This window comes from Acipenser ruthenus, chromosome 37 (genome assembly GCF_902713425.1).
Source record: "Acipenser ruthenus chromosome 37, fAciRut3.2 maternal haplotype, whole genome shotgun sequence".
Classification (NCBI taxonomy): domain Eukaryota; kingdom Metazoa; phylum Chordata; class Actinopteri; order Acipenseriformes; family Acipenseridae; genus Acipenser; species Acipenser ruthenus.
In genome coordinates this window covers 3,438,864-3,461,452 of record NC_081225.1, presented here as the reverse complement: position 1 = coordinate 3,461,452, position 22,589 = coordinate 3,438,864, and the positions used below count along the sequence as shown (strand labels likewise).

The 22,589-nt window shown below is 41.9% G+C and overlaps 1 protein-coding gene across 4 annotated transcripts in view; it reads right to left on the bottom strand.

Annotated features, from left to right (window-relative positions):
• LOC131706871 (dedicator of cytokinesis protein 5-like) overlaps positions 1 to 22,589 on the bottom strand; it is a 163,057-nt gene that overhangs the window by 24,282 nt on the left and 116,186 nt on the right. For 2 of the 4 annotated variants that reach the window (XM_059008765.1, XM_059008766.1), the window contains exons 38-46: positions 22,088 to 22,207; positions 20,484 to 20,573; positions 19,649 to 19,753; positions 15,009 to 15,150; positions 12,479 to 12,560; positions 11,235 to 11,319; positions 5,710 to 5,796; positions 1,716 to 1,892; positions 434 to 517 (exon numbers count right to left, since the gene is read on the bottom strand). In XM_059008765.1, the coding sequence (XP_058864748.1) occupies positions 434 to 517; positions 1,716 to 1,892; positions 5,710 to 5,796; positions 11,235 to 11,319; positions 12,479 to 12,560; positions 15,009 to 15,150; positions 19,649 to 19,753; positions 20,484 to 20,573; positions 22,088 to 22,207 (972 nt within the window). Of the gene's footprint in view, positions 1 to 433; positions 518 to 1,715; positions 1,893 to 5,709; positions 5,797 to 11,234; positions 11,320 to 12,408; positions 12,561 to 15,008; positions 15,151 to 19,648; positions 19,754 to 20,483; positions 20,574 to 22,087; positions 22,208 to 22,589 lie in introns of those variants that run through there. The other 2 variants (XR_009310858.1, XM_059008767.1) reach the window with 2 other exon arrangements.

Sequence of the window (22,589 nt, the reverse complement as noted above, 5' to 3'; positions counted from 1 at the left end):
ATACTATAAAGGCATGCATCAGTTTCTCAGCATCCTGCAGCAATGCCTTACTTCCTTGGTCATTTCACCCCAGCAGTGTCTTCTGGGTCAAAGCATGTTACTGCTACCCGTTAAATACAGTTTCACTCAACATTCTCATAGATAATTTGAAAAGGGACTGGCTTTAGGAGCTCAGAGTGGTGCAGAATGGTCTTAATAATGAGAGAGTTGTTAGGTATTTCATGGGATGGCACAGTGTGCTTTGAAAAATCTAAATAATGACAAGGTCAAAGGAAGGGCAAAGGAAAGTGACTTTGCCCATAATACATATGTTTTTTTTTGTACTGTTCCGGGCTCAAGTGTGAGACTCAAACTAAAGACCATGCTGACAGCTCCCCATACTAGACTCCTTGCCCCCCCCCTTCCCCCCAGTTTGGAGAAGCTCCTGCGGTACCTGGATGGCAATGAGCTGCTTGAGGAGTTCAATACGCTCCTGGTCTCCTGGGTGATCCTGGAGGTACCTTTCTGTGAAGAACGCCTGGCAAACACAAAGAACACAAATAGGTAAGCAGGCATGATGCTTCATGATACCAAGTATGCTGGTAACATACAACCCCCACCAAAGCTGTAGAGCGAACAGTCAGAAAAGCTAAGTTTCATCTCTATGAATATAGAGAGAGGACAGGAAGAAGAATGGTAAAGATGGTAGATTTATCTTTGTAAGAACAAACAAGAGTTGATGTTTTGGCAGTATAATATACATACATAGTTTATATATAAATTTATTGCTAACTGGAGGTTTTTTCAACTGAAAGGAAAGTTTGTCCCTATTAAATGCAAAGTGCTGTATTATCTGTTTTCTTTCTTTTTATAAGAAATGATTCATCCAGATACATTCGGGATGGGGTGGCAGGTCTGCCATTCTGTTTATTGTGGGGTGGATAAATTTCACCTTTTTGTTCTGCTATTTTGGTCGTACCTTTCAGGTAATTTGGGTTTCCATGTAGTTTTCTTTAAGGGGGAGAAATTTGCCTTCCAAATGCAAATACACTCATTAATATACAAAATGGGAAGGTATATTCAAATGTGTCTTTCTGAGTTCCAATTTGCCCTTGCACGACTATTGCTATCATGCAGTTTTCTTAAACTGGGTTTCCACTAAGTTTTTAGGTTGTATTGAAGAAAAATGGTTTCACATATAAATAAAAAAAAAAAAAAACCTCGTACTGTATTGTTAGTTTTTCCTATTTGGTCAAAGAGCTTGCCAGGGCAATAGTTCTAGAAGAAAGTTGCGTGTCACAAGAGGATTTTAATTGCTGAAGTCCTGTGAGCATAATGTACGGTTTTCGGACATGTTTCCATGCAAAAAAAATAAAAAATTGGTCAATTTGCATGGCTTTTTAGTGTGAGAAGGCGATTTACCCACCCCTTTAAGCCGTACCATGGTTTGGCCACACACTTCCGGTAGCGTGAGGAACGCGTGTGTTATGTGTGCGCTACGTCACATTCTCACGACAATGGAGAGAGAATCTGGAGTTTCTAAACTGCATGGAAGCCCCGCCATTGAAATACTTGTGGTCATGTCACCAAGCCAAGTTTCAATCTATTGGTTTAATAACATACAATAACTGCAGTTGTCCTTATCAGTCTTTGCTTGTTTTGTTATCTGACACATCTTAAAGCTGCTGTAAGAAAAGTGGTGCTACAATCAGAATGTAATCCCCAGCCAGACTGACCTTCTCGTAGTTGGAGAAGCCGCCCATGACAGCAGGGTCCACAATGCCACTGAGCAGCATTGAGAGTGGATGGACAGGCAGGGAGCGATCGCAGGCCTGGTGCTGGACCAGGTTACTCAGCTTCTCATTGGTCAACTCCATGGTTTCGATGGCATTCTCCAGGGGGCTGATCTCCTCCTGACCACACAAACACATGTACACACAAAATCAGTTTGGCTGTGCAGTTTCTCACACCTTCCAGAATGTTTAAACAGAACATTTACATTTAAATACAGAAATCTTTAATCGTAGTAGCTCATACATAACTGTAAAATGCTCATTCATTATTCTAAGGTAACATTATAAGAAAAAAATTTATGTTGACAAAGGTTTCAGCTAGTGCCTTCTTATAATTTCTCCTCAGATTTCTCCTTAGAATCCCAGTAAAAGCTATTTCATTAAAACCGCTATGTGATGGGGTGTACATCCCTAGATTTAAATCTTGTATGTTATGTCCCTGGGAGGCTTCCGTAACCAGCAGCCATCTTGGATCAGACCGGACACTTGAGTTGATGTACAGCCAAAAAGGGTGCCAGTTTCCAGACAATTAGAAACCGGAGGAAACGGTTACAATGAGGAGCTGAGTAATATTCTATTCTGGTAGAAGACCAGCGGATAGGAGTGCGTGCTGTACAAGCTGAAGGCTAAAATAGTTTGAAAATATTCTTGTGACACATTCACTTTGATCTGTGCCTGCAACACTTGGAAGCATTACACAGTGCACTCCGTTTATAAGAATCACATCTGTCCTGGATGATTTGATACTTATTAGAGGTTGATTCTTAAAAGCAGACCGATATGATTACAATTAGCAAAAGCGTGCCTCTGTGCATCAGTAGTTTAAATACAGTATACAAATGTCAATGGTGCTCAATCACCAAGGACAATACATCAAAACAAGTCCTCCTGGGTAAGCAACTTATATGATCACGGTTATGTTTACTCAAGGCTGCAGAATCCTATTTTACTGCAGTATACTTGAGAAACGATCGTCTTGCGAGGGTGCCTAGTTTAACTGCCGTGCAGTGTTACGTGTAATGGCCTTTGAATTAAAATGACATTACAGTGCAGTATTTTACTGTCAGGACTAGCACTGCATTTAAGCATCTGTGGCTTACTTATTTTCTGTTGCGATGCAAATCTCAGTTTTTCACTGCCATGAGTTAGATAGGGAATGCAATGGTTTAGTTGGCCTTTTGTTTTCCTTTTTAAGAACATAAGAACATAAGAAAGTTTACAAACGAGAGGAGGCTATTCAGCCCATCTTGCTCGTTTGGTTGTTCATAGCTTATTGATCCCAGAATCTCATCAAGCAGCTTCTTGAAGGATCCCAGGGTGTCGGCTTCAACAACATTACTGGGGAGCTGGTTCCAGACCCTCACAATTCTCTGTGTAAAAAAGTGCCTCCTATTTTCTGTTCTGAATGCCCCTTTATCTAATCTCCATTTATGACCCCTGGTCCTTTTTTCTTTTTTCAAGTAAAAGAAGTCCCCCGGGTTGACATTGTCTATAACTTTTAGGATTTTGAATGTTTGAATCAGATCGCCGCGTAGTCTTCTTTGTTCAAGACTGAATAGATTCAATTCTTTTAGCCTGTCTGCATACGACATGCCTTTTAAACCTGGGATAATTCTCGTTGCTCTTCTTTGCACTCTTTCTAGAGCAGCAATATCCTTTTTGTAACGAGGTGACCAGAACTGAACACAATATTCTAGGTGAGGTCTTACTAATGCATTGTAGAGTTTTAACATTACTTCCCTTGATTTAAATTCAACACTTTATTTTTGTTCTGTGTGCTTGTAAATAAAGACTGTGTCGGAAGAGACTACACCTGAACATTGCTGACTCCTTTACTAATTATTTCTCAACTGTATAAAACCTGAAAAGCTCATTGCTATACCACATGCTGCAAAGGAAGCAATCATATCAGGTGTTTGGATTAGGGGGCGTAAATTCTGGTGGTAAATGAATACATATAACTAAAAAAAATTAACAAAATCATTGCATCCCTAGAGGCATAATGTAGGAGGAACGGCATTTCTAATGGAATAGTTTGTAAATAGAGATGTGTAAGAAACATTTTAAATGATCTGTACCATTGATATGACCACTGGTAAAAACAATGTGGCAGTGAAACGGTTAATGTTTACTTGACAACACATGTAGTACAACATTATTGAGAGAATCGTGGAAAGCTGTAAAGACTATATTAAAGTGAGTGGTCCGTGTCATTGATCTGGTCAGAGGTAAAACAGCAGCATGTCTCAAGCCTGTTCTCGTCTACAGCAGGGGGGCCAAGGTTCCAAGGTTGTCCCTTTCACTCCTGGTCTTTGTTCCAGTCATTCTGTAAATTGTTTAATTGAACCAATTAAACCTGCATCCAGACCCTGAAGTAGTTAATTAACTAATTTTACCTGTTAAACTTGGAGCGGAATGGCCCTCCAGGACCGTAATCGAACACCCCTGGACCACCCTTTCGGGTCATTCCGTGACAAATCAATCAACAGGTTATACCCTACCATGTCCCATTTACACCAGACTTGGTTCCTGGGGTTGTTTCAGGCAAACAATCTCAAACTTACATGTTTAAACTGATCAGGTCAAGGGGTCCAAAGTTCTAAAGAGGTCAAAATGAATGTTAACCAAATCACACAGCAAATCCAAAGGTATAAAAAATATATTTTAAAGAAAACAAAAGGAAGTTGCACCTTAAAAGTTTTGGGAAAAAAAAAAATTATCAGTGAGGAAAAAAAGCCAGCACCTTTATTCCAGATGAACATTTTCTTTTTTTGCAACAAAGGCCACACCATTCAGCGACCCCTTCTCTCTCTCCACGGTTTCTCAGTCTTTTTGAGATATTGATTCTGAAACTTGTAGCCTCAAGTAAGACTAAGCGAGACTAGGAATGTTGCCATGGGGTACCCAGCATTTGTCATCCTTCTCTGGCCAGCAATACTTTGATTTCCCAGCAGTCTTTTGCTTGACTGTTCCCCCAATACCAAAGAGCCTTTGCCACGTGAAGTTGCAAAATTATTCCATTCTGCATCCAAGTTGAAGTCCAGTTTATAGTGGCAGAGATTTATGAAATTTAACTGGTTTTTGTATTGGGCAGCACAACCATCACTGAAGTAATGCATTTTCCTCAGGTGGGGAAGTTTTTCCTTCACTTGGGGGAGGAGTTGGGATTGAAAGAATTCCTGGCACCTATTATACTCCACATCAATGGGAAGTTCTCAGATTTTGAATTGAGTGCAAAACTGTGATTAACATCTTCCATACTTTACTTCAGTACTATGATAGCAGTGCTAGTAACATCTCCACGTCACATAAACGTAATTGTTCACCTGCAATAAAAGGTGCTGACTTTTTACCCCACTGATGATGTGATTCATTTACTCATGTCAAATTACATTTTTGTTACATGAAGATTATTCATGTTCCTTGAAAGGGGGGGGGGGGTTAAAGCAAAACAAAAATACTACCTTCACGAAAGTTTGCACAGTTGAAGCCTAGACCTTGACCTTTTCTTGGTATTTTTTTATTTTTGTGGTCAAACACTGGGTTAAGGTGAACGTTTGTTTTCTTTTTTGGATTTGCCATGCAATTTCCAATAAAATGACACCTCCCACAAGTCGCACAAACCGTTTTTGAGTAAAAGGTGGTTAATGGGGGGGGGGGGGGGGGTTTGCCGATCAACCACATTTTGACCGCTCTATAACTTCTGACCCCTTGACCTGATCAGTATAAAAATGTTAATTTGAGCTTGTTTGCCTGGAACATCCCGAAGAACCACATTTAATGTAAATCAGAGACAGTAGGGTTTAAAAACTTTTTGGGGGTGATTTGTCATGACCTCCCCATTCCCATCCAATCGCTCACCTGAGACTGCCTGTAAAAGGTACATTACTTTCATTTGTCAGATTCCAACACAAATTTGAACGTGCTTATTCCTTACAATGGAGACTGATTTGACTTCAAACCACTTTAGGATCCCTGGAAACTTGTAGGCTGTGAGGTACGAGGTTCTCTCAATCCACATGGTCTGCAGGGAAAACAAAGAAAGCAGCCGGTCAGCAGAGAGGGCAATGTGTTACATACATCTCTTCAACAGAATCCTTACGTAGATGACTGCAGGTGTGGGTGAATACAGCAAAACATTATGTTATTATAACAATCCAGGTTCCCTAAAATAGAAATGTAACCATTACCGAAGAGGTATTTACCTCCTAAAGACCCGGAAATCTGAATAAGATATATCAAAAGCTGCTCACGAGCCTGTGACAGAGTCATGGCCCGCCCCCGAGGGCACAAAGGGACAACGCACACAGATCTCGGCGTCATTTTCATATTATCATCAGGATTATGATAATAACCTAACGTTCCCTTTCAAGTACGAAATGTAACCATTACCAAATGGGTCAGTATACCCAAGCCGTCGCAAGGGCTAGATTGCCAATGGACCGGAATGCTACAAGGCTAAGCCGAGGCTGCCTTTTGCGTTACAATTCGGAACCCCAGTAACAAGTAGCTAGGGCTAAAAAAATTGAGGGAGAACTCGCCTCTATGCTTCTAGTCCTTAGAACCTGGTGAAGGTATAAGGAGTAGCCCACACCGCTGCACTGCAAATGTCCTTGACAGATGCACCCTGGAATAAAGCCCACAAAGTTGCCATGCCCCTGGTGGAATGGGCAGTGAGCTTCTCTAGAGGGGGCAAGTTGGCCAGCTTATAGGCAGCTGGGCCTGTGGCAGCAAACTCCTAGGGCTGCTGCTTGGCTTGTGACTTGGCCTGAGGCTTTTGTCCCTGCGCTGGCTGGCGGAACCTATTAAAGCCTCCACAGCCCGGTTCTGAACAACACCTCTGGCAGCGGGTGCAGGCTTTGAGGCTGCTGGGGCCTTGGGCGCCAGTTTGCTGCTGGTTTGGGCACTGGAGGTGTTCACTTGGGCAGCAGGCAAACCAGCTCCTTCATGGATTCCTGCACATGGTGAGAGCGCTGCAGTATCTCGTCCACCGCGGGACCAAACGTATGCCCGGGTGTAACAGGGGCATCCAACAGCGGAGCTTTGTCTCCTTCAGGCACGTGTGCCTGGGAAAGCCAAAGCTGTCTATGTGCAGCTACCAGCACAGCCAGGTTCTTGCCTACAGCCTGCCCGTTCAGTTTTGATACACGGAGCAGGTTCTTGTAACCAGACGCAGCTCATCTGGCTGTTCTGGTGAGGGCTTGTGACTGTTAGAGAGGGACCTCAGCAACTAGGGCTGGTAGGCTACCAGAATACTATTATAGTTGCCCTAAGACTCGAGTAGATTTATAAGCAGGTTTTGCTATTGACCATACAGAGGCCCTTTTACCTATGCACAAATCGGGTTGGATGTACAGGAATGGATACCACAAAACAAACAAATGCATTCAACCATTTATTTACAATTTATTTTTTCAGATACCTTAACCATATGAAAGGAAATTGTGTGGCATTTAATTTGATATAGTGATCTTGCTTCTAAGCTTAAAACATAGCAACTACAAAGGAAAACAGTCCAAGTAATGCAACTGAGATTAAATTAAACCATTGCATACTCACACATATAGGCTCCAGTTCAAAATCAATAAACTCAACCTAATTTGCTTATTACAGAAAGAAAAGTATCATGAAAGGATACGACTTCAGCATAATAATGCGTGTTACAAAATACCATTAAGTAATTTTCATTATTTTCTGATAAAAAAGGGTTGTTCACTAATGTGCTTAAAAAAACAGTGAAAATATTTCACAAAGAACACATTGCACCATAAACCGTTTAACCACTTATATTCAGCACAATAAAATCACAGTTGTTTATCAAAATAAAATCATCAGTGTAGTTAAAATGCGCAAACGTACAGTAATACTAGAGGTCAATTGTATTTTGAATAACCCTACTAATGTAAAAGGCTGGTACTGTAGCTGCTGTTTTATAATCGCATGCAAAATACCCCAGCAGCGCAAACAAACACTTTTTTTTTTTTTACCAGTGTAATAATTGCTATGTTCACCCACTATGACAAAATCCACAGAACGCTTCTTAAAAATTCTTGAAAACAATACAGTTCTGTCCTCAACCTCCTTTTGTCTGCCCATTTTCATTTCTGCGAATGTATTCATTAAAAAAAGCAAAACGTTTTTAACAAAACTAACTCTAAAACATCTACCCAGGATGTAAATCCTGATGTATTAAATTAATCAAACACGTCTAGAGCTGATTAACTCAATTCGCGAATTCTGGCAAACAAAGATGACTGTGCAACAGCTTAATTGATCATCTGCACTGTGTGCTATAGTGCCAGTGGCTGTAGAGTATGGGAATGTTAAAAACATAAATACAATTATTAAAGCTCCAGAGGGTTGTTTCTGTGTTCATTTTTGGTACAGTGCATTATTAAGTAAAATTTTGTGTACAAAACATATTCTTTTAAGTTTCTAAGCTTGTAAATGAGTTTGGATTGCTTGGAACAGCAACTTTTCTTCTTCCTCGGGGGAGAAGGAGAGGCAGAGGAAGATGGCAAGACCGTGAAGACAGCTTCCTGTGTGAGCTACTTTCCCAGTCTCCCTTGGCACAGAGCCATAGGGTGAGGCGCAGCCACCTCTACCAGTGGGTGATGGGGAAGAGCGCTGTGCAGGAGTGAGGGATGCAGAGCGCTCTGTAGAGCTGAGGGAGAAAGGTTTTTCCAGCGTACGCTTGGAGAAAGATGCACAAAACTCACAGAAACTGTGGTTCTTCAGTGCCTCCTTGCCATGCTCAGGCCCCAGGCAGGAAGAGCATCTGCCGCGCTTGTCCTCAACCGGCAGACTGCAGTGTACAGTATACAGTATACAGATGTACGAGTGCAGCCTCAATCTGCTTCTAGACCGCAACTGGGAGGGTCAAGACCCGAACAAGACAGGTTTGGTGCCGGACCGGGGCATAAGCACCAGGTTGGTACGGTACCGGGTCGGTAACAGTTTGGTGACTGTAGCACCGGGTAGGTACGGTATCTGGTTGAAACCGGGACAGTACAGTATGGTACCGGGACGGCACCGGTGCGTTAACCTCGGGTCGGGAACAGAGCAGGTCGGTGCCTTCGATACCGGTATAGTACAGGTCCACCAGTTCACAGTTCCCGTGGATAGCAATGTACAGGGATGCCCACCTGTATAAGCCACTAGCAAAACCACTCAGTCAGTACCAACACGAGACTGAGGGAAGCCTGCTTGTTAGAGGTACTAACAGCCTTCGAAATGGTAATGCAAAAGCAGTCACCAAAACGGCAGCAAGATACTGTGGGAGAGACTGCAAGCAATCTCAACCGAAACATGTATCTTGGTCCAGTGAAGTGCTGCATAAATTCACAAAATAAAGAGAATTTAATCCATCCGGAGCTATGCAGCCTGGGGGGAGAGCACAGTCAGTCGACTTATGTTGCTTGATCCCTGGGAAGGAGCAATTCAAGCCGCTGGCTTCACGTGGAGCACAAGGCCACTGGGAGACGAAACAAACAACAGGCTGTAGTGCACAATATATGAGTAAATTAAGTGTACAACACAATAATTTGCGAAAAATTATACAGTCATAAGCAACAAGTACTTATCTGATACCAGGCTCTCCTGTCGGGTCAGTCTTGCAAGGAAAAATGGCACTGAGATCTGTGTGCACTGTACCTTTGTGCCCTCGGGGGCGGGGCCATGACTGCATCACAGTCTCGGTGAGCAGCTTTGATATATCTTATTCAGGTTTCCGGGTCTTTAGGAGGTAAATACCCATTTGGTAAAGGTTACATTTCATACTTGAATGGGAACCTGTGTGAACAGTGACTGGCTCTATCCAATCAGTAAATCCAAGAACAGATATTGTTTTTTTTCTTAATGCAAGTCAATGACATTTTGCTAAACTGACATAAAAATGGAAGATACTACTTAATTCAGTGTTCACTGGGAACCACTGTATTGATAGATCTGCTGGGTTCAGAACTCAACATACAGAAATGAGCAAGTTTTTTTTGTGTGATGGAATAGTGTTACTGAACAGGCTGTAAAACACAACATTACTTTCCCTAGTTTCCTGCTTTTGTTGTAGGTATTCTTGCAATATCTTTTTCAACATAATTGTGAATTGTTTAATATTTTTTATTTTCGTTTCACGTCGGTTATGCTTCAGGTTTTCCCAGCAAAATGCCTTCTACATTCATAACATCGGCTCTTAAAATCAAACCTCAAATCAGAAACACTTCATTGGTTCCCGACTCCTCTCCCAAAGTTCAGCAGTTTGATTGGTTCATCTGTCTTTATGACAAGAGATACGGTAATAACAATATATATATAAAAAAATAGCAATTATATTGAAAAAGATACTGCAAGAATATTTACTACAAAACAGGAAACTAGGGAAAGTAATGTGTTTTGCTTTAAACCCTACAGCCTGTTCAGTAACACTTTAAGGGCCATATTCATAAAGAATTTAGCACCATAAGTTACCCCTTTTTCTGTAGAACGAGGTAAATGCTTTGTGAAAACGTCCCTAAAACGACAGGTAGTGGACAAAAAATGGAAACCCCAATGTAAAGTCACTTAATAGGGCGTTGGGCCACTATGGTATCCTGCTATGTGGAGAGCTCAGCAGACCGTTTTTGATGAAACTGGCTGCTCGCGCCCCAGGTTGAAATTTGCAGTCAATTGATCTGCAGTTGCTCGTCTGTTTTGCCTTGCACTTTGAATTAATGCACGGATATCACGATCCTGGAGTATGCGCTTCCGCCCACTGTTGCCCTTTGCTGATGATGTCTTTCCCTCGGAGTTCCATGCCAACATCACCTTAGCATCATCACCGTTCGTGAAACATCAGCAAGTTGAGCTGTCTTGGTCACTGAAGCTCCTGCCAAACGCACCCCAACAATAACCCCTCTTTCAACTGAGGTCTCCTCTTGCAGTCATGCTAGCCATAGTTATAAGCAACCAGGAACCTGTACAGCATTTTTATACATGACCCTAAATATGCTTGGATGTTATTTGCTTAATTAACGCATGAGCCACACCTGTGTCGAAGCCCTTGCTTTCAATATACTTGGTGTCCCTCATTTACTCAGGTGTTTCCATTTTTTTTGTCCACTACCTGTATATTACTGTATTACTTCAGTCAACTTCATTGCAAGTAAGACGCAAATTAACAACTGAAGTTTGAATGAACACATCAAGCTTCAACGCCCAACAGAAAACGGCACTAGTTATTAGGAGGTTGATATAGACTAGTTGTGTGTGTTTATACGCAAAATATGTCACAGAGGTTAAAAGATATTGCTAAAGTATGGTCATCTGATATATAATGTGTGAGTGTGCCTGTATACTCAATGGATGTTTTTTTACTTTGATTATGTATGCAGGAACAGAATCTCAAAGTGTGGAGAAAGGCACAAAATGAGTCATTGCAATTTGATTCATGAAGCAGGATGGCAGCATTGCTCTTTTTAGACTCACTGCAAACTCGTTGTCCGGGTCCTTCTCTCCTTTCCTGAAGGCTCTCGAGTACTGGAACTGCTGCACCTCGTTGGCCCTGTAATAGCTGAAATCACCAGCTTAGTCAGAACCTCCGTAAAACCACAGGGAGGAAGTCAGTGTGGTTCTGAGTCGTTCTAACTAGTCAGGATGAGATTCCAATACCATTCATCACAGTTTCTGTTCAGTCAATCAAACGCCCCCTGCTAACATGCTTGTACCATGTATTTATTATTACCATGATTAGCTGTGGGTATTTTACTGTTACTATGTTGTAGTCTCCAGTGATTCAACATGTTTGCCTGCGCTTTACCATGTTTTCATTTTGATGAGCCTATAAATTCAATTGTTATACTAAAAGATTGAATTTGAATTCAAGTAATGAATTCAAGGTGTGATACTGTGAAACGGTTCATGTCGCCAGGGACAGATTATGGTGATATTGTTTGCCAGTCAGTTCTAACTTTCACTTTACAAAAGTCACTCCTGTTAATGTCACAGTCCTCTTATTATCACCACATTGAAATGTCCCTGACAGAATATAATGGGAGTCAATCAGGACAGCTCCAGCTCATAAGATCACTTTGGTTAGAATCACACTCTGCTTAATATTACTAACATTTAAGTGTGATTCATCACGTTCTGCCTGTCAAAAATACATATTGGTGTTTGTTTGAACTTCTATATGACTTTAAATAGTTGTGTAGCCACCAGACAGCTCTAGAAGTAAAAACACTGCCTGCTTCCTGAAATTACACCAGCCTCTTCACCCAACCTTACACAACTGCTTTCTACTCCACTTCATATCATTTCGGGTAAAAAGCACAACATTAGAAGGTTCATATGCAAGTAAGTTGCTGTATAAATAAAATACAGTAGAAACACACAGCCCACAGAATGACATAGAACTCCTGATGAAGTCAACAATTTTTGCTCAATCCCTTTCAAGTGATATTAAAAGGGTTGTACATAACTGAGTTTAATTCTGAAACCCAGGGCTGGGTGCAGGACGAGTGTGACCATGCAGTTATTTAGTTAGGATCTGCATGCCCAGTAGGGATAATATGCTGCTTCCTTCTACACCAATCTAACTCCATTCTGCTTTGCTTCTGATCACATACAAATGCAGAGACAGATTTAACCTGGAGCATCCTACCCTCCAATGCCCTATTCATTACTCTTCCTTCCCCACCGATATCCCCAGTAATGGTACAGAGGTGCTTTACTGTAGTATCTGCTCCGGGACCGGCTTGTCCTTGTATCGAGGAGGCAGGTTCATCACCGGCTTCACAGTGAAACACTGGATGTCTGGGACACAGGGTTAAGGACAGGGCTTAATGATAGTCAATATGGGCAGGGTTCAGCAAGACTGGAAGCAGCATACAAGTTAAACATGTGCTTTCACTGAAGAAATAGACATGCACTATGCTTCTATATTACACTCAGGACTTACCTGCTCCACAACTCTGATTAACCTACTCTGTGTGTTTCCAATTCAAGCTAAGCAGTCATCCGAACCTAATGAAAGTACAGCAGCTTGGACTATGCTGCATTTACAAACATGAACAAGACTGATTGTTTAAAATGAGTGTCACAATACAGGTAAAGGTGGTGTACAGAACATCTCAAACAAAATAGATTAAAATGAAGTTACTGCTACTACACCACCTTATTTATTTGCTTTTTCGTAGCTGCTATAAATGATACTGGAACCGGCAATGTAATGTTGTGGCGCTTGCTATCCAAGATCCCTTCATAAATTTGACAATTTATATTTACATATAAATAGTTATAGTTACATATAATTAGAAACCACAAACAAAGGATCACCAATAACATTTTAATTGTTAAAATTATATATCAAATATATGACGACAATCAGTTTTTTCTATCAAATAGGTTTATATTTAAAACGACCATAAATGACACACATATATATATATAGATAGATAGATACATAGATAGATAGATAGTGAGAGTGTTGTCCTAGGGAAAAAAAGGACTACATCTCCCAGAAGGTCACAGGCTGAAAAGCCTTCATTAATTGTTTTATTAGTGATTATCCCCTGCACCTGGTGATTATTGTAAAATTGGAGCCAGCTGCAGGGTATAAAAGAAAAGCAGCCAGTCTGTTCGGGGCTGCTGTGTGGAGCACCCACTTGTTAGCGTGCACAAGCATAGGAAAAATAAAGGTAGTGTAAACCTGTGTGGTTTTGTTTTGTTTGTACGTTTTGTATTACAGGTAAACAGCTTAGCTGTCCTGTTTGATAGTTAAGTTCTGGTTCTGTGTTTTAGTTAAGTGCTCAAAAAAGAGCTAGGTGTTTGTTTTGGTTATTTTGTGTTTATTAAAAATAGCGCGTCTGCGCTTTAAAAAACTCAATTTCTGTGTCCTGGGTCTGTTTTAAAGGGGCAACGAACCCGAGTGGGTGCGGTTTTATTACATATGGTAGTCGGTTTGCCTTGGCCGACCCACTTCCTCAGTGGCGCTGGGAGTGGTCGTAGGTGCCGGTCCATGACCAGTAGTTCGACCACCTTGTCAGGACTATTAAGCTCGGGTTTGAGCCATCGGATTGCAAGGTGAATTAGGTCGAACATCTGAGACTGGGGTGGAACTCCCGGGACATAAGACCAGGCATGATATTTGTGTGCCCTTACTGCTTGAGTAACCCCGGCCCCAGCTAAAATCTCCCCCTTTAGGGATGGATAACTCTCTGCCGTTTCAGGTGCCAGGTCGTGGTAGGCCTTCTGAGCTTCTCCCAGTAGAAATGGGGCCAGAATGCCCGCCCATTTCTGCCGGCCATCCCTCCCGGGTGGCCGTCCGTTCAAACGTGAGTAAGAAGGCCTCCACATCATCCTCCTTGGTCATCTTCTGTAGTACGTGGTTGGGTCGGATACTGCTGGTGACATTGGTAGGAGGTCCGGTTGGAGCCAGGCTTTCCAGTCTCGCTTTCAGGGTGGCCATCTCCTTTTTGGCTACCTCCAACTGGTGGGCGTGTATCCTATTGGTTTCCTGTTGGACTCTTGTGTTCTCCTGCTGGGCAGCTGTGGCAGGGCATCCACATTCATCATTATTTATCCGAGCTGGGTCCGACGGATTTCCACGATCGGTCGAGATCCCACCACTACCACCATATGTAATAAAACTGCACCCACTCGGGTTCGTTGCCCCTTTAAAACAGACCCAGGACACAGAAATTGAGTTTTTTAAAGTGCAGATGCGCTATTTTTAATAAACACAAAATAACCAAAACAAACACCTAGCTCTTTTTTGAGCACTTAACTAAAACACAGAACCAGAACATAACTATCAAACAGGACAGCTAAGCTGTTTACCTGTAATACAAAACGTACAAACAAAACAAAACCACACAGGTTTACACTACCTTTATTTTTCCTATGCTTGTGCACGCTAACAAGTGGGTGCTCCACACAGCAGCCCCGAACAGACTGGCTGCTTTTCTTTTATACCCTGCAGCTGGCTCTAATTCACCAGGTGCAGGGGATAATCACTAATAAAACAATTAATGAAGGCTTTTCAGCCTGTGACCTTCTGGGAGATGTAGTCCTTTTTTTCCCCTAGGACTACACTCACAATAAATAAATAAATAAATAAATAAATAAATAAATATTATATATATATATATATATATATATATATATATATATATATATATATATATATATATTTTAAAATAAAACATTTTATTAGTAAGCTTTTTAATTCAAAGATGGGCACCAAAATACTGGAAAGGATACGCTGTCCTGATGAATTGCGGACCTCCTCGCCAGGGGGCGCTGTGCTGGTCATCTTCGATGCGTTGGGGAACTGAGACAGCAGCTTCAGGCCAAAGTCCTCAAGACGCTCGTACTCCTTCCCGCGGTAAATGAATATTTTGTTCTGAAATGGAATCAGCACAATGCCATTCACAATTTAGCGTTTTAAAAAAGAGAATGATTTGTTTCTTATTAACTATCAGCACAGTAATCAAATTATTTAATTCTGACCTCCTATGCTATGGATTGCGAATATTTACTTTTGTAAGTTAAATGAATGTATTTGTGTGCAAATGTTGCACTTCCATTAGCTACATAATTCTCAAATGTGCAGCTTTGAAATAAAGACATGTTATAGCAAAATTATATTTTCATTTTAAAGCAGACTGGTACTGCACTAACTTGAAGAAAGTTTCCAGTTTGTTTTTCTTGCCTTCCAGGGAGTCTGTTAGTGCTTTACTTCCTTGGTTATTTCACCCCAACACTGTCTTCTGGGTCAAAGCATGTTACTGGCTGAAAGCATGTCAATCAATCAGTGAAGGCAACTGATTGGTTATTGACAGGAAAGCAGCTAGTGAAAGGTTGGGGACAATTTCACATTCCAGGTGAAATGACCCAGGAAGTGCAAGACACCTAAAAAGTATGGCTTGCAAACAAATATTGCTTTAACCAGAGTTCGTACACTTACGCAAGTGTAAACTTCCAGGCCTTTTCCAGGCCCTCCTCCCTGGTAGGGAGTCAGCCAGTCCCGAAGCAGGGCCACCATGCGCCCTCTCTGCGGCAGCAGCAGCCGGTATACTACCTCCCCAATCCTCTCCAGTACCTGTCAGGGCCCGAGCCAGTGGCTGTCCAGTTGGGGCTACAAACCCAAACCAGCTCTCTGACATTGAAGTGGTGCCCACGAGTCCTGATGTCATAATTCCGTTTCTGTCTGACCCCAGCAGCCTGCAGCTGGTCCCTGGCAAAGTGGTGGGCTGCCTCCAGCTGGTCTTGCAGCCTCCGGGCGTATTCAGGGCCCGATGGCACACTGAGGGCATCCAGGGCCCGGCTAAAGACCATCTCTGCGGGGGTGCGGAGCTCACATCCCAACATGAGTAAGGTGGGCGTACAGGCAGTGGAGTCCTGAACTGTGGAGCAACAAGCCAGCAGCAGCAGTGGCTGTCCCAGTCTCTTTGATGATTGGTGGTGGTCACAGCCAGCTGCACGGCCAGCGTCCGGTTAAACCATTCCACCAATCCATCACTCTGCAGGTGGAGCGGGGTGGTACTGGTCTTCTTGTTCCCCAGGACTCGGCACATCTCCATGAAGACCTGGGACTCGAAGTTGTGCCCCTGGTCCGAATTGAGCTCCTGTGGGATCCCAAACCAAATGAAGAACCTCTCCAGCAGTGCTTCAGCGACCGTCTCCGCCTCCTGGTCAGGCAGGGCGTACGGCCACTTGGTGAAATAATCGAGGGCCACCAAGACAAACCTGTTCCCCATCTCTGAGCATGGGAAGGGGCCCAAGACATCCACGATGAACCTCTCCATGGGTCAGTTTACCTGGCGCTGCTGGAGGGGGGCGTGCGACTGGCCTGGGGGTACTTTCCGGGCAGTGCAAGTGTCGCAGCACCGACAGTGATCCTTTAATGTCCCTTCTGCACTGCCCCCAGTAGAAGGACTGGCGAAGCAGATGTAACGCCTTCGTGACCCTGAAGTGCCCTGTACCTGGGGTCCCATGGTGGGAGTCAATCACTTCCAGGCGCAGTGCTTGGGGGACCACTACCTGCCACACACACACACTCTCTTAACAGCGTGCCCTGTTCCCTTACAATACACGTAACACTGAACAAGACTTGACAAACAGTCAATATTCAGTCAATATTTGGTAGAGGCACCTTTGGCAGCAATTACAGCCATGGGTCTATTTGGATAAGTCTCTACCAGCTTTGCACATCTGGACACTGCAATTTTTGCCCATTCTTCTTTGCAAAATTGCTCAAGCTCCATCAAGTTGGATGGGGACCTTCGGTGAACAGCAATTTTCAACTCTTTCCACATATTCTCAATTGGATTGAGGTCCAGGCTTTGACTGGGCCACTCCAGGACATTGACCTTTTTGTTTTTAAGCCACTCCAGTGTGGCTTTGGCTGTATGTTTGGGGTCATTGTCCTGCTGGAAGATGAATCTTCTCCCAAGTCCCAGGTCTCTTCCAGACTTCAGCAGGTTTTCCTCCAGGATTTCTCTGTACTTTGCTGCATCCATTTTGCCCTCTATCTTCACGTGCTTTCCAGGCCCTGACGCAGAGAAGCATCCCCATAGCATGATGCTGCCACCACCATGCTTCAGGGTAGGGATGGTGTTCTCAGGATGATGTGTGCTGTTAGGCTTACGCCAAACATAGCGCTTAGCGTTGAGGTCAAAAAGCTCTATTTTGGTCTCATCAGACCATAGAATCTTCTTCCACTTAGTCTCAGAGTTCCCGCATGCCTTCTGGCAAACTCTAGCCGAGATCTGATGCAAGTTTTTTTCAACAATGGATTTCTTTTTGCCACTTTCCAATAAATGCCAGTTTTGTGAAGCACCCGGGCTATTGTTGCCGTATGCACAGTGTCTCCCAGCGTAGCCATGGAAGACTGTAACTCCTTTAGAATTGCCATAGGCCTCTTGTTGGCCTCCCTGGCTAGTGCCCTTCTCAACCGGATACTCAGTTTTTGAGGACGGCCTGTTCTAGACAGATTCACAGTTGTGCCATATTCTCTACATTTCTTAATAATGGACTTTACTGTGCTCCAGGGGATATTCAATGCCTTGGAAATGTTCTTATATCCTACCCCTGATTGGTGCTTTTGAAGAACCTTATTCCGGATTTGCTTTGAATGTTCCTTCGTCTTCATGATGTAGTTTTTGTTAGGAAATGTACTAACCAACAGTGGGACCTCCCAGGGACAGGTGTATTTAACCTGAAATCACGTGAAACACCTTAATTGCACACAGGTGGACTCCATTCAACTAATTATGTGACTTCTAAAGACAATTGGTTGCACCAGAGCTTATTTAGGTGTGTCATAGCAAAGGGGGTGAATACTTATGCAATCAATTATTTTCTGTTTTATATTTGTAATTAATTTAGAACAATTTGTAGATTTTATTTTTCACTTTGACATTATGGACTTTTTTGTGTTGATCAGTGGCAAAAACTCCTAATTAAATCCATTTTGATTCCATGTTGTAACACAATAAAATGTGGAAAAGTCCAAGGGGGGTGAATACTTTTGAGAACCACTGTATGAAGTGCCAATGCGGATTTTTATAAACAAAAATAACACAAAATATAAAACAAAAAAGGCACAAGGGCCAAAATAAAGGTCTAAACAAACACACAAATGTAGGCTGGGCATTCGCCTTCACTACTTACAAAATGCTGAGACACAGTAACAACACAGACTCACTCATCAAACCCCTCCCCTTAATGGACTCTGTGCTCTCCATTTATAGGATGTGGCTGCTCCCAATTAACAATATTTGTTCAGTTAGGAGCAGCCACATTCTCACATGTTTTTGGCAGGGACAGGAATTAACCCCATCCCTGCCAACCACCACCAAAATACACACCACCACAATATTTATAGGCAGAGCTCTGCCACAATCCAACACAAGAGAAAGCATTTAAATAAATAAATAAATAAATACATACATACATACATACATACAACCATACTTTGCAGCAGTTTTGTGATGCTACACGTTCACATGCAAAAAAATAAATAAATAATCCGACTGAATCCACGAAGAGGTTTCATTCTCGTATCCCACAACTTGCTGCGCCAGCTGCTCGTGGCTGCTGTCTGTCTGACATGACACGCAGCTTTTAGATAAATGCCTTCGCCAAACCTTGCAGTGCATATTTTTAAATGTCCTAGACTTACATTTGTCTAGATTATCTATACAGTCAGTTTGATGCAACTGATTAACATTAACTTGATTGTAACATTATACATGACTTTTGTACATTATGTTTGTTTAAATTATTTATTTATTTTATTTAAGATAGCATTGACAAGTCAGAGCTTCATTGTATAATGTCGGTTGCCTCCACTAACAAGGGGGCAGCAGTAGTTTTAGTGGTTATCTGCATTATGATTAGCAGGTCACTCGTGAGCTCTGCATCGTCTCTTTGGTTCACAGCCGCAGCAACTTTTTAAAGCTGCGCTGGGCTGTGCAGAAAAGGCCTTGAATATACAAAGTGAAAATCAAGGCTTTTCAAGGTTTTCCAAGCCCCATACGAACCCCGTTTATCCTACAGTGGGACAAGTTTTAAAATGAAATACATGTTTGCTAAAACAAGCGTTTCCTTCAAAAATGCACATTTGAGACCTACAGTATATAGTGAATAGATGAAGTGCATGGTGGAGAAATTGTATGGAACTATTTTCTTTAGACTACAGTATTTTAATAAGTTATATAGACTAATATTTTATTAAGTAATATAGACTATAGTATTTTATTAAGTAATATAGACTATGATGCTATACCTACACATATACAAATTTCCTGACGTTTTGTCTAAAATATTTGATCTGGGAAATGTATGGTGCATGAACACCTCATTAATCAGCTGCAGAGCGGAGGGTGAGTACTCACCCTCAAGAAGGAAGGAAGACCAAGTCCATAGTATCCCACTGCAAAGTACTCGGGCTGGGGTCTCATGGCATGCATGATGTTCTGATAGAACTGGGCCTGCTGCTTCTGCAGAGAAAAAAGAGACACACAGGCTTTCAACAGCACACACACACACACACTGAGAAGAACTGACATTGAGATTAAAAACCAGGAAACAAGTATGTTAGAAACACAAGTGTGGTATATGTACATTCTTATAGACAGATGGACTTATATTCCACATACCCATATAAAATTAGACAAGAGAGGAATGGTACAGGAGGATAGCAAGCTGTACTGGAGAACAGTTACAAAAAAAGAATTGTGGAAGAATGATGTCACCACTGGTTAGGTATAGAAAGGCTTGTTCAGAGCTCTTTTGCTAGACCAGAGGAAGAGAAGACTGCATGGTAACAATAAAAAAAAAGACAAGAACTAGTAATGTTCCTTTTAACAAAGATTTGAAATAACTTTCAGATTTGTTTTTACATTTATAATACAGGTATATATATTAAGTTGGTCTACTCTGCCTAAAACACTTTTTTCAAAGTTGTTTGTGGTATTTTGCTTCTCAACACATTTCTCTCTGCCTTCTGCAGTTAGATCTCGCGGTGGTGACGATTGGAACTGCAGCGCTGTTTTGTTGTTTACAGGAAACACATTTGTTTTGAGGAGCCGACAGCGGACCGCTAGCAGATTTATCAGCTACATTCCGCAGTAAAGAGACCTCTACAAGCTTTTGAATGAACTATATAGAATATTTTAGGTGATTAGGGACCACTGAAATAGGCATCATCCTGGTGCTGTTGGTTCTTACCAGCAGCTGGCTGAGCCCGATGAAGTCAAATATCTCATTCTCGTACATCCTGGCCAGCTCCTTGCTGTGCTCAATCGCCTTCTCCCACATCTGAAACACCACAGAACAATTACACAAGCACAGCTATCACCGAGAGCTATCAGACACTCAATAGTGTTACATTTAGAAACAGTAAAATAAACTAAGAGTCTTCTAGTCGAAACATTCATCATTGAATTTATGAAGTATATTTGAGCATATTTAAAATGAGATCAGAGCTATCAAAACCCACCACAGCTTATTTAACATATGTTAATCAAGAAAGAGTTAACTACATAATAGGGCTATTAAAGTACTCAGGGCAGCAGTACACAGTGGTTAGGGCTCTGGACTCTTGACCGGAGGGTCGTGGGTTCAATCCCATGTGGGGACACTGCTGCTGTACCCTTGAGCAAGGTACTTTACCTAGATTGCTCCAGTAAAAACCCAACTGTATAAATGGGTAATTGTATGTAAAAATAATGTGATATCTTGTAACAATTGTAAGTCGCCCTGGATAAGGGCGTCTGCTAAGAAATAAATAATAATAATAATAATATTTTAACATGTTTTTTGTTGGCAGGTATTAAATGAAGCATATTTAAAAATTTTAAAAGCTGCATTTCCCAATCAATGGCATGGAGTGATTTTAAAAGTACATTTTTCTTTCACATTCTGCAGTACCAATCAAACCAACTAAACTCAGATTTATCTGGGATTATTTGGCTTACCTTTTATCCATTCTATGTAAAATTATTTTGTTTTCACTCCTAATTTTCCTATAGAAATGTGCAGTGAATTGTGGGTGTGACAGGGCAGGGGCCCTACACATGTGTTGTGTTGAATTGGCAGGGAAGGAGTTAATCTCTGGCTGGAGAGAATCATTGAAAAATTGATGTTTAATTAAGCCACAGTGGTATATAAGGAGCCAGAAATCCTTTGTTTGGGAGAGGGAGTTGGGGTAAGTTACATGGGTGTTGTGTTGTATTGGGGATAAGAGGTGTATTGGTCAGTGAAGACGAATGTCTAGCCTGCCAAGTGTTTGTTTAAAACTTTTGTTTTGGCCCTTGTGCCTTTTTCTTTGGTGTGTTGTGTAATAAATGTTTAGCACCTTTAAACTACAGCTTCTGTCTCTGGATCTGATTCCTGACATTCACCAGCCTTGGCTGTGGGCAAGATTTAACCTCACTCGACTAAACTCACCAGCAAGTACCTCTCCCAGTATACAACCCCAGTATTTCACAGAAAGGTATTGTGCATGTGACGAGCCAATGGCATTTGCTTGTTTTACAGCAGTAAAAATGTCAGCTCCTGGGTAAAAGGAATTTGCTTTCAAACAGCTTTTAAATCCCTCTTTGCATAATGTCATTGCCATTGATTGGTACTCAGTGTACAGGTGCTTGTTATGAAATTATATATAGGCTTTAACACCTGCCAACAAAAAAAGTGGAAAAGGGAATTATTGAAAGATCTGAGTGCTTGCACAGCTTTACTACATACAGTTGTAATGTGTGGTCATCTAACCCTTCTGAAGGATTAGAAATGGTCTGAGCTTGTGTTTGTGAAGAAGTATGAGCGGAGCCCACCTTGCCCTTGTCGAAGTAGCTGATGATCTCCTTGAAGAGATACTCCTTGAGCTCCTGCTGGCTCCACACCTGGGAGTGGTCCCTGGGAATGAGGTGGGAGGCGCAGGGCCGATCGGACCACTGGAGACAAACAACACAGCCCACTGTTACAACAGTCCAACTCACGCAGTGGTTTCCCAATCAACTCTAGACTAGAAGAACCACTTGCCAGTATGTACCACTGCATCAATGTAAAAGCTCTTTCACATTGTATACTGCATGCCTTTCCTTTAGAATAATTGGTTGTTTACAAAAAAACAAAATGAAAAGAATACATTAAATTGACTACTCTTTTTGCTCTGTCAGCACAAATTTATAACTATGATATACAACTTATGAATTCTAGTAATAAAAAATGTATTAATTGTGTAAACAACAAAAAACATGTATGTTAGGGTAGGGACAAATGCAAGTGTGACTAATCTGTCATCAGGGATATGCATCCCTTCTAGATAACAGGTTT